The 14,438-nt window shown below is 43.6% G+C and overlaps 1 protein-coding gene across 1 annotated transcript in view; it reads right to left on the bottom strand.

The window, feature by feature from the left end:
• SCHIP1 (schwannomin interacting protein 1) overlaps positions 1–14,438 on the bottom strand; it is a 526,606-nt gene that overhangs the window by 364,258 nt on the left and 147,910 nt on the right. Inside the window, exon 4 of the mRNA XM_056565051.1 lies at positions 534–684. Within this exon, the coding sequence (XP_056421026.1) occupies positions 534–684 (151 nt within the window). The remainder of the gene's footprint in view (positions 1–533; positions 685–14,438) is intronic.

Raw genomic sequence — 14,438 nt, 5'->3', positions numbered from 1 at the left:
ACAACACAGCAGTAGCTGCAGCAGCAGGGAGTAAAATCACATATAATATAGAGTAATCTAAAGACGGCTCTCTCTGTAGAACTCCTTTTATTCCAGAAAACAAAATTGGTATCCTATATCTGCTTAAGATAAAAAACAGTCCTGATCTAGATAACATTAGATAGGACTTATTTGTACATTTATTTACATGGGATTTCTACAGAACAGATATACTGTTTAATACCGACTGATGGTCAGTAGTGTGCATAAAGATATGGAATATGGTGCACATTATGTTGTGATTCCATTATATATATATATATATATATATATATATATATATATATATATCTCAACTTAACTAAAATCCAGACATTCCCTTAAATAAAGGTTTGGGAGAGCAGAAAAGCAAACAGATACTTATGATATGTAGCCCTCTGGTGGTAACTTTATAGTATAACATAATAATGAATAATATGTGTAATAGCATTACACATACAGATAAAATCATAGCGTCAGCATTGACCATCAACAAATCGCTGATCTGTACTTACAGGAGTGCTGCCATCTGAAAATGTATTCATACTGATAGAGCTGCTCAGTTTGTCTGAGGACATAGAAGAAGGGGATGGACTGCGCTTTTCCATACAGTTTGTATTCATGGAATCCTGACGCTGAAGGTAATCTCTCCATGCCCGTTGTATTCTAAATAAAATATATGCACAAAATATTATTAAGCCTGACATCCACATATCAAACACAAATAACTACAATTATCAGCATGTGTGAGCACGTGTACAGAACATTTGATTACTTTTACAGCCTCCCTAAAGTGTACCAACAGTGATATATGAAAGCTTTCCAGAGCTCTTAGAGCTTTTTGTGTAATACTTGTGAAGCCCTTCAGAGATAATTAATTTGTGCTGCAAAAATGTCCTCTCCCTCATCCACTAACAGGAAGTTGTTATCGTTGTTTGCCATGTTAAGTTGACCAAACGCATTAGACACAGGTCGGTTGATGGTTGAAGAATTGTTGAGTGAATAATCTATTCGCGGACACAGCCACACATTTTAGCCCATATTGACTATGGCAGTTGTTCAGGCTGATCATACGTTATAAATTATACCAAAGGATTAACACATTTTCTGAACATTTTTGGAATATTCTGAGATTATTCCTTCCCAAAAGATCATTCATGGAAGAAAGATCGATAACAGTCTGCCATCATAGGCTAAAATGATCATTGATTGTTACATTTCCTCCCAACAAACAATCATTTTGGTTTAAATTGTTCATTTTTATCAATGTTTATGTTGACTTTTACAGTCACAGTGTAGCGCAATCATGGCAGCTATCTTTTCAAGGCTGCTAGCTTACACTGCAATTTTCTCTCCTACCCCCTCCACTCTCTCCTATTGGTGCACTGTAACAATTACAACCCTCTCAAGATGCTATAGAGAGCCCTAAAAGTGTCCATTTTACACTTTCAGTAGCAGTAGGCTAAACTTTCATTCAGCCGACATCTCTCCCGATATCCCTATTCATATGAATGTTCAGCACAGTCACACTTTTATGTGTTTTCAGTGAACAGAGGTGTGGTAAGCCTCTGCCAGACAGCTCTAGTGGCAGTTTATCTCTCCCCTGACATCCTCTATCAGTGTGGATTTGGGAGGCTTCCATTCCACATAGACAGTCAGCCTGTCTGACAAAGTTGAAGGGTTCCGATGACTTTTGATTAAAGTATATGGGAACTTTTTTGAAATCAGAATCCAAAGTTGTAAAAAAAAGATGTTTAAGGGACATCTTATGGCCCAAAAAACTATGCTCACTAAAATAGGCACTGTCAGATACAAAAATTTTTATATGTTGTACATCTTGGCAAAACATTACCCTTTCGAATATACTTCATAAGAAAAATGTATTTCCTTTTTATAGAAATCATGGCTTTGTCCAAGCTGAAGCACAGGCAATGACAAAATCCAGTAAGTGAGGGTGGGCTAGTACTCCTCTGTGCTCTCTGATAGGACAGGAGAGAACACATAGTACTATCAGACATGAGAGAGCACAGAGGAGTCCTATCAGACAGGAGAGAGCACAGAGGAGTCCTATAAGACAGAAGAGAGCACAGAGGAGTACTATCAGAATGGAGAGAGCACAGAGGAGTGCTATCAGACAGGAGAGAGCACAGGGGAGTACTATCAGACAGGAGAGAGCACAGAGGAGTGCTATCAGACAGGAGAGAGCACAGAGGAGTACTATCAGACAGGAGAGAGCACAGAGGAGTGCTATCAGACAGGAGAGAGCACAGGGGAGTACTATCAGACAGGAGAGAGCACAGAGGAGTGCTATCAGATAGGAGAGAGCACAGGGGAGTACTATCAGACAGGAGAAAGCACCGAGGAGTCCTATCAGATAGAAGAGAGCACAGAGGAGTCCTATCAGACAGGAGAGAGCAAAGAGGAGTGCTATCAGACAGGAGAGAGCACAGAGGAGTGCTATCAGACATGAGAGAGCACAGAGGAGTCCTATCAGACAGGAGAGAGCACAGAGGAGTCCTATAAGACAGAAGAGAGCACAGAGGAGTACTATCAGAATGGAGAGAGCACAGAGGAGTGCTATCAGACAGGAGAGAGCACAGGGGAGTACTATCAGACAGGAGAGAGCACAGAGGAGTGCTATCAGACAGGAGAGAGCACAGAGGAGTACTATCAGACAGGAGAGAGCACAGAGGAGTGCTATCAGACAGGAGAGAGCACAGGGGAGTACTATCAGACAGGAGAGAGCACAGAGGAGTGCTATCAGATAGGAGAGAGCACAGGGGAGTACTATCAGACAGGAGAAAGCACCGAGGAGTCCTATCAGATAGAAGAGAGCACAGAGGAGTCCTATCAGACAGGAGAGAGCAAAGAGGAGTGCTATCAGACAGGAGAGAGCACAGAGGAGTGCTATCAGACAGGAGAGAGCACAGAGGAGTGCTATCAGACAGGAGATAGCACAGAGGAGTCCTATCAGACAGGAGAGAGCACAGAGGAGTCCTATCAGACAGAAGAGAGCACAGAGGAGTCCTATCAGACAGGAGAGAGCAGAGAGGAGGCCTATCAGACAGGAGAGAATGCAGAGGAGTACTATCAGACAGGAGAGAGCACAGGGGAGTCCTATCAGACAGGAGAGAGCACAGAGGAGTGCTATCAGACAGGAGAGAACGCAGGAGAATCCTATCAGACAGGAGAGAGCACAGAGGAGTGTTATCAGACAGGAGAGAGCACAGAGGAGTACTATCAGAAAGGAGAGGGCACAGAGGAGTCCTATTAGACAGGAGAGAGCACAGAGGAGTACTATCAGACAGGAGAGAGCACAGAGGAGTCCTATCAGACAGGAGAGAGCACAGAGGAGTCCTATCAGACAGGAGAGAGCACAGAGGAGTCCTATCAGACAGGAGAGAGCACAGAGGAGTCCTATCAGACAGGAGAGAGCACAGAGGAGTACTATCAGACAGGAGAGAGCACAGAGGAGTGCTATCAGACAGGAGACAGCACAGAGGAGTGCTATCAGACAGGAGAGAGCACAGAGGAGTACTATCAGACAGGAGAGAGCACAGAGGAGTGCTATCAGACTGAAGAGGGCACAGGAGTACTAGACCACCCTCACTTACTGGACTTTCTCCATGCCTGTGCTTCAGCTTGGACAAAGCCATGATTTTATTAGCCATTATTTCTTTAAAAAGGAAATAAAAAAGCGTAATGTTTTGCCAAGATTTACGACATATAAAAAGTTTCAGTATCTGACAGTGCCCATTTAACCTAAGAGTTTTTTTTCAGTGGATTACTGCTTTGAAAAGCACCTGATTCTGGTTTGGCAGATAATCCCTTTTCCTGGTTCAAGGCTCTTTTTTGAATCCGGCATTGATATAGCTACTGAAGTTCTAACTGGTAACTCTAGAGCTGTTTTTATTCTCCATCAGGAGAGCGTACGTTTTTTCCACTGGAGCTAGTGTCAAGAAGAAACACTACTTTCCTCAGACTTATAGAGCACCTGTCATACTACTGTATTTTCAATTATATTCAGTATTATACTAATATTTACTCTCTAACAAAAGGATTCTACCAAATTCTGTCCTCAGCACAAAGAGGGCATGGGGTAATCCCCTCTGAGTCCGTTTATGGATTTCTCAGTTTTTAAATTTAGTTATTTTCCAGTTTTTATTTCCTTTACCATTTACCCTTTAGGTCATTATAAAATGTTGTAGACATGTAATATTCCTTTTCATCATTTTGGAATAATAGCAATCATGCACCCCCCACACCCCAAGTGGATAAACGTTCATGGCTGTCTATATTACAGCAGAACAATGTGCAGCCAATCTAGGGGTGAATGAAGTGCTACAATCCTGGGGGTGATGTAAATGATGTCATGAAGAACCAAACATCCAAGACTTCATGGGCAGTACTCAAAGAAAGGGTATTCCCTCTGTCTATTTGTAAAGTCTGGAAAAAAGTAAGTCTGATTTATTATACAAAGAACATAGCCTTGACTTCATATTGCCCAATGACAGGGCACCTCACAGATGGACCACAAGGCTAGTGTTTGATAAATGTCTCTAAATGCAGAGTATGGACATCATAAAGGGCCATCCCCACAGAAGACCACCATCTATGAGCTGAATGGAGACTTTCTTAGTGCTCCAAATGCGTGGCTGCAAGGTAATACCACATTTTGATATAAAATATAATGAAAAAAAAAATAAAAATGAAATGAAAAAAAAAAAAAAAAATAAATAAGTAAATAAAATAAAAAAGTGACAATATATATTCTAAAAAATATATAATGTAAAAAAATAGAATGAATGGGTGATGTAAAATAGGTGAGTGGTGAATATGTGAGAGATGAAGAGATATCAAAATGTATAATTTAAATATATAATTAGAAAAGCTGGTTTAAACAAGTATGTTCAAATGTATTAATATTAAAATATTTCATAACGTCCAAGCAGGGCCCTTGCTGTGGACTGGAAGCATAAATATACGGTAACAAATAAAAAACAGGTATGAGTAGATAGGATTTATAGTACAATAAAATAATTTATAGTTAATACTGCCACCTGTAAGTTGGTGTGAAAAGCCGTTAATTGAATCCAAGGTATCAGTAGTTTTAGGCAGATAGTGGATAGTTCAATAGTTAGTAGCAAGTTTGTAACAAATGAGCACCGATATTGTAGCAAGTTTGAGACAAGTTTGTATCAAGAGGTTGTTGCTGTGCACACCTCACCGCACCGCTTGCAGACTTCTCCGGGATGATCAGACCTCGCTGCCGGGGACTGGCACGGCTGTGCGGCCTGCATGTAGAGTCCGAGAGCTTGTCTAGATGGAATGTCAAACCCGGAGTGGCACAGATGACTGGCCGAAGATGGTGTGCGGTGAGTGTGTGCATACAGCTACCCCGTGTAGAAGCACTGTAAACTACGCATCAAGGCAGTGGGTTTGAAACAAGGGGGCTCCAGCAGTTGCAAGTAACAGGAACGGCGTGTTCTTCAGGGTGGGCTGTGTAGGCAAATAGGTTAAACGCATTTCAGGTATCCCCTTCCTCAGTAGCAATGTAATTTCAAAACTGAAAGAAGCGATCTGATTGGTTGCTCTGAGCAACTCAGCAACTTTTCCTCGGGACAGGTTTTGATAAATGTCCCTCCAATATCCTTAGCAATGAATGTTGTGTTAGTGTCAGAAACGAAACCCAGCGGGTGTCACCTGATCAGGTGACATATTAATGAGTGGCTTTGCATATTCTTCTTTCCGTGATTTTAAAAGGAATTAAAAATAAAGCTACCTTTCAAGATTTTATACCGCGCTGGACATCCTTCTCTTTTGTATGATGCCAAATACCAGTCCTCTCTTACTCCCTATTGCCCAATACAGTGTAATTGTGAGGTGCTATTCAATTGTCATGGCAGCCAGGGTCCAAATGAAAACTCCTAGGCCTGCTATGTGTTAACCGATAATGCAAATAATTAAGCATTAGTCAATTCTTCTGTGTAGACTGGAAATTGAATATGATATAATAATTATTACAGTAATAAATATCATCATCAAATCCCCCATATAACAAATGTACTAAATCACTCTTTTCTAATTTATTTTTAAAATAAGAAAAAAACTAACTGCAAGAAATAAGCATGAAACTGGGATGCAAGGATGTTTTGGTCACAGGAATTCCCCTTCGAAACAGCAGGTTCCAGCATCCAATAAAATCATGTAGTCTCTTTATTTCAACTTTAAGAATTGAAGCAAGTGAAGCCTACTATGACTGAGGGCCTATGCACCCTGAATTCTGTAAGAAGGGTCATGCTGTGCGTCACTTGTGTGAACTTTACTACAATAAAAAAGTGATTACATGATTTTCATGAATGCTGGAACCTTTAGACTGGGTTCATACTACAGAAATTCCGGGGAAGCAGCTTCCCATTGCTGTCAATGTGATGCCACTGCACAGTCCACACTACGGAACTCTGTCATTCTTTAGGCAGAATCTGCACGGAAGACATTGCAGTCTATGGGGACAGCAATGTCCACAAAGTCCTAATGCCAACTGATTTAGTCAATTAAATTTTTCAGTCTGGAAACGAACACTACCATAACTCGATTATGTGCTTTTCCTGTGCACCACGGAGTGGCTCCAAGAAGCTGTCTGCTTGGATTTGGTGAGCTGTAAAAAGTTTTCCTCTTTCTCTATATCCACAACTTGTCCATCTATACTTATCTGAACTAAATTCCTGATTCCATACATCATGCAATCTCCAATCCTCACAAGACCTTCTGTTTTTTCATCTTGTCCACAACTTACACAATGGACTTCTCCCATACACTGAACTAACTACCTTGATAGATCACTGTACTGCTCAGTGAACAGCCGCTTTCCTCACCTCCTGTCTCCCTTCCCTCACCTTGTGGATTGTAGGCCCTCAGGGGCAGAATCCTCTCTGATCTCTTTTATTTATGTTTATTAGACTTGTTTTATGTTATTTATTGTAACCCTTCTGTCATATATACTAGGGGTAGGTGTATCCCTAGGGGTACGCCAAGGGTTATGTGGGGGTACGGCAATTCGCTGACAAATACCGGTCATGCATTGGCCAGTATTTGTCAGCTCAGAGGGGGGATTGGACGCCATGAGCTGCAGTGGCTGCCTGGCCTGACATGTGACATTGTGCGGAGGTGTCGGCACAGCACATTAGGATGTCACCTGTCAGTGCGGCCCTCCGACTCACACCGAACTGGATAGACAAAGGCCTGGTAAGCATGTTAAACTAAGTAATAATCCGAGGTATGGGAGGGTGTTATTGTATGTATCTCATATATTGGCCCAGAGGGATTGGAGGGGGGAATAATGGCACAAGCGGATTAAGATGGGGGGGGGATGATGGCAATAGGGGATTAAGTATTGCATTAGAAAGGTAAGCACATGCCATTATGAAATTAAGTACTTTTAGTTATTTCGTCCACGGGTTCCCCTCATGTGTAAGTTCACGTAAGTGCGTAACTTTCACCCTTTGGGGGTACAGTCGCAAAAAAAGGTTGAGAACCAATGATATATACAGTTCCTAAAATTAACAACTCTTAAATAATAATGTGCCACTTTGGTATCTCTCCATTACTGTAAATGTACATTATATCAAGGATTCATTTATGCATTTATTTTATATGCATTTATATTTTAAGTATTTACATTTGTTCTCCATTTTTTGTATTATTATTTGGTGCTACAATTTAAAGTATCCAGCAGTATATATTTCCAGTGTTCACCAGAGGGCAGCCTTTACAAGCATAACAGGCTCCATCCATAGAAACAGTATAGAAAAAGAACAAGTACTGCATACTGTATACTGTATATAAGATTGTGCTCTATGTAAAGGTACGGCATTCCATTCATATAATATAAAGTAGTAATATTTTCTCAAGAATAACAGAACAGCAGCAAAATTGGAAATGAACTAGGGGCAAAACATTATGGGTCCCCATAGAGAACACTGGAATAGGCCTCCTCTTTGCATTTTCCAGTAACAGTCCTTAAGTTCTACTCTTCATCTGCAGTAGCGGTTGCTGTTCCTAATACAGGTATATACACTGTTAGGATACATTCACACTTACCGCATACGCAGCATATTTCATACTGCGCAAAATCGTCTTCGCAGCGGGAAATACGCTGCATATTCTCTGATGATCGTATGAACAAGAAGATTGTTGTTAGTAAATTTTAAAACTCCGGGAAATATTTGATCTTACTTTAATAAATTACTAATTGTTTATTACCTAAATAGAATGGTATGTAATATCTTGGAATCAGCATTGTTATATTAACATCAAGTTCAAAAGTGTTGTTTATGAGCCCGAGCAGATAGCCAGTGAGTATTAGTAGTTCCTACTCTGGAAGACCTTGCCTATCCATGCATTACACGGACAGTGATACATTCAATTGGCTAAGTGCACCCCCCCCCCCCCCCTTCTTAAAAAGACCATATAAAATGCTATAAATTCTTACATGGCTTGAGTTTATCTCTTTGTGTGATTATAGCACTATTTCACAAATGGGGTTTGAAAGAAGCATAAAGTTTTACCCTAGGGAAGCATTCGCACATTGCAGCTGCCACATGCAAACAAAACCATGCCTATGTGCAGAAGTACAGGTCGAAGATTTTACTGGCAAAAAATATGCTGCCATTGGTCTTTAGATGTAGGCATCTGCGACATAAGTACACACCATAAGGCAACACTGAGACTTTTTGCAGCCATACAGTTGATTGTCTCAGCAGAAGGCTACATACAACTCACTGTACTCCATTAGACTACAACTGTAGTCTCAAAAAGTCTCACTGTAGACAAAAACAGCAAGCAGCAAGCAGCGCAAGCAATTATTTCAAAAGTAGCAGCGATTTTTTAAGTAGTAGCACTGTAGGTCATGTGTAAATGTGTATGAGCATATTCATTGGGCACATTCTTGCACAGTTATGGGGGTAAGTACTATCTGACATTTTTATGGGCAGTGCCGTATTGGATACCATATGATTATTAGGTGTAAGCATTGCTTTGTGGCATGACTTCACATTCAGTAGTCAGGTGTTTTTCTAAATTATGGAATGAGAGGGGGGTTATTTGGGAGAAGAAAAAATATGTTGATGATAGTATGTTGGTCATTTCTTAATGTATAATAATGCTAAAATAAAACGTAGTACTAAAATAAGCAGATTGGAATAGGTTGGTGGAGTGTTGAATTCCCATTTAAAAAAAAAATTAAAAAAAAAGCTGTTTCAGATTTTTATTTCCCCCTAAATTGACAGTGGCACAAAATGCTTGATAGTAACAATTCTCATATAGGGGACACACGCTTGGTGGTTGCTGTTTGACTAAACACTTGACCTTTCCAGGATATGACTTTAACAGGCTAAAAACCCAAGCATAAATCTCCCACATCACTGTTGATCTCACAGAGCCCTCAGGCCAGTATTAAGTTCACACAGACTCCAGAGAGTGACAATCCCACAAAGCACTGGACACCATGGATTAATAATGCTGTTCAACTTGTTAACACATCTGCAGTTTACAAACAGAAGGAGCTGCTACTATAACTACTACGTCCTTCCCCACTGCAAGAGATGTCCCAATCTAGCCTTCTGATCACAATCTGTCCTAAACCAATACAGTTAAACCACAGGCCCCACTGTAGACTTCTCACCAGATACTTTGAGGCCAATATCTTAAAAATTCCTGCCATGACTCAGCTGTACCCTGTCCTGGATATACTGTAAGTCCAGCAACACCGAACACGCCTTGGCTCCCTTTAGGCTGACGTCTATTACGGTCTAGTCTCAACAGCCCCAAACCCAAGATGACAATGCTCACCTAATGGGTCCCCCAATAGCATGTTAGAGGGCCACAGGGCCTGCAACACCTTCTCTGGACATGGAGCCTACCGATACTCTCATGTACTTCTAGCAACCAAAGCTCACTGATAAACAAGCCCAATCAGGCCTTCGGTTCACAACTCCAGTGGACACCCCCCTTCTAAAAATTTTCACAGAGCAATCACCGGTCTATCACAACTGCACTTAGCCTCTTGGTGCTAAAATTCACCCATTTATCTTTTCCTCTGTGTCCCTCTTACAAGCACCGTTGCACAACATACCAATGTCACAATTCATGTCAACATCAGTATAATTTTTTTCTGGCTGTACACTGGGGAAATTGATCAGTCTAAGTGTCACATACCATGACAGGGCATGGCAGTAGACTAAGTATGGCAACCTACCAGTCCAGAGACGGAGGACCTCTATGGTACACAAGCGCTGCATAACACTATATCACAGGTAAACAACATATAGACATTCACGGTATTTACTTACTACATATGCAAGGCTACAAACTTTTCTTCTTTTTAACCAGCTGAATCCAGTGTTCTAAAGTAAAACAAGTAGTTTCTCCACCCCTTGTTCAAGTAACATACCTTCAGACACAGCTACAGTCTCATTTCTGTGACTGCATGTGCATATTTAATTTATTTTCAGCAGAGTACTTTAAACCAAGAAACACAATTATGTAAATGAGGACAATTTCTTGTTATTGGTCTGGTTGAACACTAGAATAGATAAGAGCTGAAAAAAATAATCCGAACAAGTCATTTATGGCCATCCGCAATTTAGAACAAAACTATCTCCAGGAATTGATTTTGGAACATGATTCACTACTGGGGAAACACAATATCAATATATGTTTAGAAGAGATAAACAAGTAGGAAACTTTTAAATACTTTAAATGTTTTAAAGTTCCAAACTTTTATTGTACAAAAGGAAAGCTGTTAAATAGAAAAGTTAATTATGTTAGGAACCCTTAAGGGAATTTTAGTACATAATAATTAGCTAAAATTGGCTTGAATTGTGGGCAATTACTGTGTATAACTCTTTTCACTTAAAAAGTAAAGAAGGTATTCCAAATCAAGCTGTTCGGGATGCCATAAAGACGGACCACAACACTACATTAAAGGAAGCGGCAGCACAAATCTGTTCTCCCACATAGGAATAAATTCTTATATGATGCAAAAGGAACTTATCTTCATGCCAGGGTGCCAAACAGACAGAGGGACTACATAAAATGTTCTCTTTTATTCATCTCCTTTACACAGAGACTTTAGGCCTTCATCAGAAGTTTACATGGGAATATAGATCCATGCCATATAAATGTTTTTCCTTTGGATCATTTAAAGGGTACTCCACCCCTGGCATCTTATCCCCTATCCAAAGGATAGGGGATAAGATGTCAGAGCGCCGGGGTCCCGCTGCTGGGGACCCCGGGGATCACTGCTGCAGCACCCCGCTATCATTACTGCGCAGAGCGAGATCGCTCTGCACGTAATGACGGGCAATACAGGGGCCGGAGCATCGTTATGTCACGGCTCTGCCCCTCGTGACGTCACGGCCCGCCCCGTAAATTCAAGTCTATGGGAGGGGGCGTGGCGGTCATCACGCCCCCTGCCATAGACTTGCATTAAGGGGACGGGCCGTGATGTCATAAGGGGCGGAGCCATGACGTCACACTGCTCCGCCCCCTGTATCGCCCGTCATTACGCACAAAGCGAACTCGCTCTGCGCAGTAATGATAGCGGGGTCCCGCAGAGGCGATCCCCGGGGTCCCCAGCAGCGGGACCGCGGCAATCTAACATTTTATCCCCTATCCTTTGGATAGGGGATAAGATGCCAGGGGTGGAGTACCCCTTTATCCACTTATTATTGGTATTTTATCTTCGGTGTGGTGAACTAGGGAAGGCATAACTCAAGACCTGTGTTACGCCGAGCGCTCCGGGTCCCCGCACCTCCCCGGAGCGCTCACAGCGTTCTCCTGTTCGCAGCGCCACGGTCAGACCCGCTGACCGGGTGCGCTGCGATAATGCCCCCTGCCGGGATGCGCTTCGCGATGCGGGACGTGCCCGCTCGTGGTGCGCATCCCGACCCGCTTACCAGACTTGCTCCCCGTCTGTGCTGCCCCGGCGTGCACGGCCCCGCTCCCTAGGGCGCGCGCGAGCCGGGTCTTTGCGATTTAAAGGGCCGGTGCGCCACTGATTGGCGCATGGGTTTTAATTAGTGTCTTCACCTGTGCACTTCCCTATATCACCTCACTTCCCCTGCACTTCCTTGCCGGATCTTGTTGCCATTGTGCCAGTGAAAGCGTTCCTTGTGTGTTCCTAGCCTGTGTTCCAGACCTCTTGCCGTTGCCCCTGACTACGATCCTTGCTGCCTGCCCTGACCTTCTGCTACGTCCGACCCTGCTCTTGTCTAATCCCTTGTACCGCGCCTATCTCAGCAGTCAGAGAGGTTGAGCCGTTGCCGGTGAATACGACCTGGTTGCTACCGCCGCTGCAAGTCCATCCCGCTTTGCGGCGGGCTCTGGTGAAAACCAGTAGCAACTTAGAACCGGTCCCCCGACACGGTCCACGCCAATCCCTCTCTGACACAGAGGATCCACCTCCAGCCTGCCGAATCCTGACAGTAGATCCGGCCATGGATCCCGCTGAGGTCCCGCTGCCAGTTGTCGCTGACCTTACCACGGTGGTCGCCCAGCAGTCCCAACAGATAGCGCAACAAGGCCACCAGCTGTCTCATCTGACTGTGATGCTACAGCAGCTTCTACCACAGCTTCAGCAACCATCTCCTCCGCCAGCTCCTGCACCTCCTCCGCAGCGAGTGGCCACATCCAGCCTCCGTTTATCATTGCCAGACAAGTTTGATGGGGACTCTAAACTTTGCCGTGGTTTTCTCTCGCAATGTTCCCTGCATTTGGAGATGATGTCGGACCAATTTCCAACTGAAATGTCAAAGGTGGCTTTCGTGGTCAGCCTTCTGTCTGGGAAAGCCTTGTCATGGGCCACACCGCTCTGGGACCGCAATGATCCTGTCACTGCCTCAGTACACTCTTTCTTCGTGGAGATTCGAAGTGTCTTCGAGGAACCAGCCCGAGCCTCTTCTGCCGAGACTGCCCTGCTGAACCTGGTCCAGGGTAATTCTTCTGTTGGCGAGTACTCCATCCAATTCCGTACTCTCGCCTCCGAATTGTCCTGGAATAACGAGGCCCTCTGCGCGACCTTCAAAAAAGGCCTATCCAGTAACATCAAAGATGTGCTGGCCGCACGAGAAATCCCTGCTAACCTGCATGAACTTATTCACCTGGCCACCCGCATTGACATGCGTTTTTCCGAAAGGCGTCAGGAGCTCCACCAGGATATGGACTTTGTTCGCACGAGGCGGTTTCTCTCCCCGGCTCCTCTCTTCTCTGGTCCGCTGCAATCTGTTCCTGTGCCTTCCGCCGTGGAGGTTATGCAAGTAGACCGGTTTTGCCTGACACCTCAAGAGAGGACACGCCGCCGCATTGAGAACCTATGCCTGTACTGTGCCAGTACCGAACACTTCTTGAAGGATTGTCCTATCCGACCTCCACGCCAGGAAAGACGCACTCCGACTCCGCACAAAGGTGAGACAGCTCTAGGTGTGAACTCTGCTTCTCCACGTCTTACTGTGCCTGTGCGGATTTCTTCTTCCACCTTCTCCTTCTCAGCTGTGGCCTTCTTGGATTCCGGATCTGCAGGAAATTTTATTTTGGCCTCTTTCGTTAACAGGTTCAACATCCCAGTGACCAGTCTCGCCAGACCCCTCTACATCGCCTCTGTTAATGGTGAAAGATTGGACTGTACTGTGCGTTACCGCACCGAACCCCTCTAAATGTGCATTGGACCCCATCATGAAAAGATTGAATTTCTGGTCCTCTCTAACTGCACTTCTGAAATTCTTCTTGGACTACCTTGGCTTCAACGCCACTCCCCTACCCTCGATTGGATCTCCAGGGAAATCAAGAACTGGGGTACTACTTGCCACAAAAAGTGTCTTATGTCTGCTCCCAGTCCTGTCAGTCAAAACCCTATGGCTCCTCCGATACCCGGTCTCCCCAAGGCCTGTCTGGACTATGCTGATGTTTTTTTGCAAAAAACAAGCAGAGACTTTGCCTCCTCACAGGCCTTCTGACTGTCCTATTGATCTCCTCCCTGGTACTACTCCACCCCGGGGCAGAATCTATCCCCTGTCTGCTCCGGAAACACAAGCTATGACGGAGTACATCCAAGAAAATTTAAAAAGGGGATTTATCCGCAAGTCTTCCTCCCCTGCTGGAGCTGGATTCTTCTTCGTCTCCAAAAAAGACGTCTCCTTACGACCATGCATTGATTACCGCGGTCTTAATAAAGTCACTATAAAAAAACGCTATCCCCTACCTCTTATCTCGGAACTCTTTGACCGCCTACGTGGGGCTAACATCTTTACCAAATTGGATTTAAGAGGTGCATATAATCTCATCCGCATCAGGGAGGGGGACGAGTGGAAGACCGCGTTTAACACCAGAGATGGACACTTTGAATATTTGGTTATGCCTTTTGG

This window comes from Hyla sarda, chromosome 3 (assembly GCF_029499605.1).
Source record: "Hyla sarda isolate aHylSar1 chromosome 3, aHylSar1.hap1, whole genome shotgun sequence".
In the NCBI taxonomy this organism is placed as follows: Eukaryota; Metazoa; Chordata; class Amphibia; order Anura; family Hylidae; genus Hyla; species Hyla sarda.
This window is presented reverse-complemented; position numbering and strand designations above follow the sequence as displayed.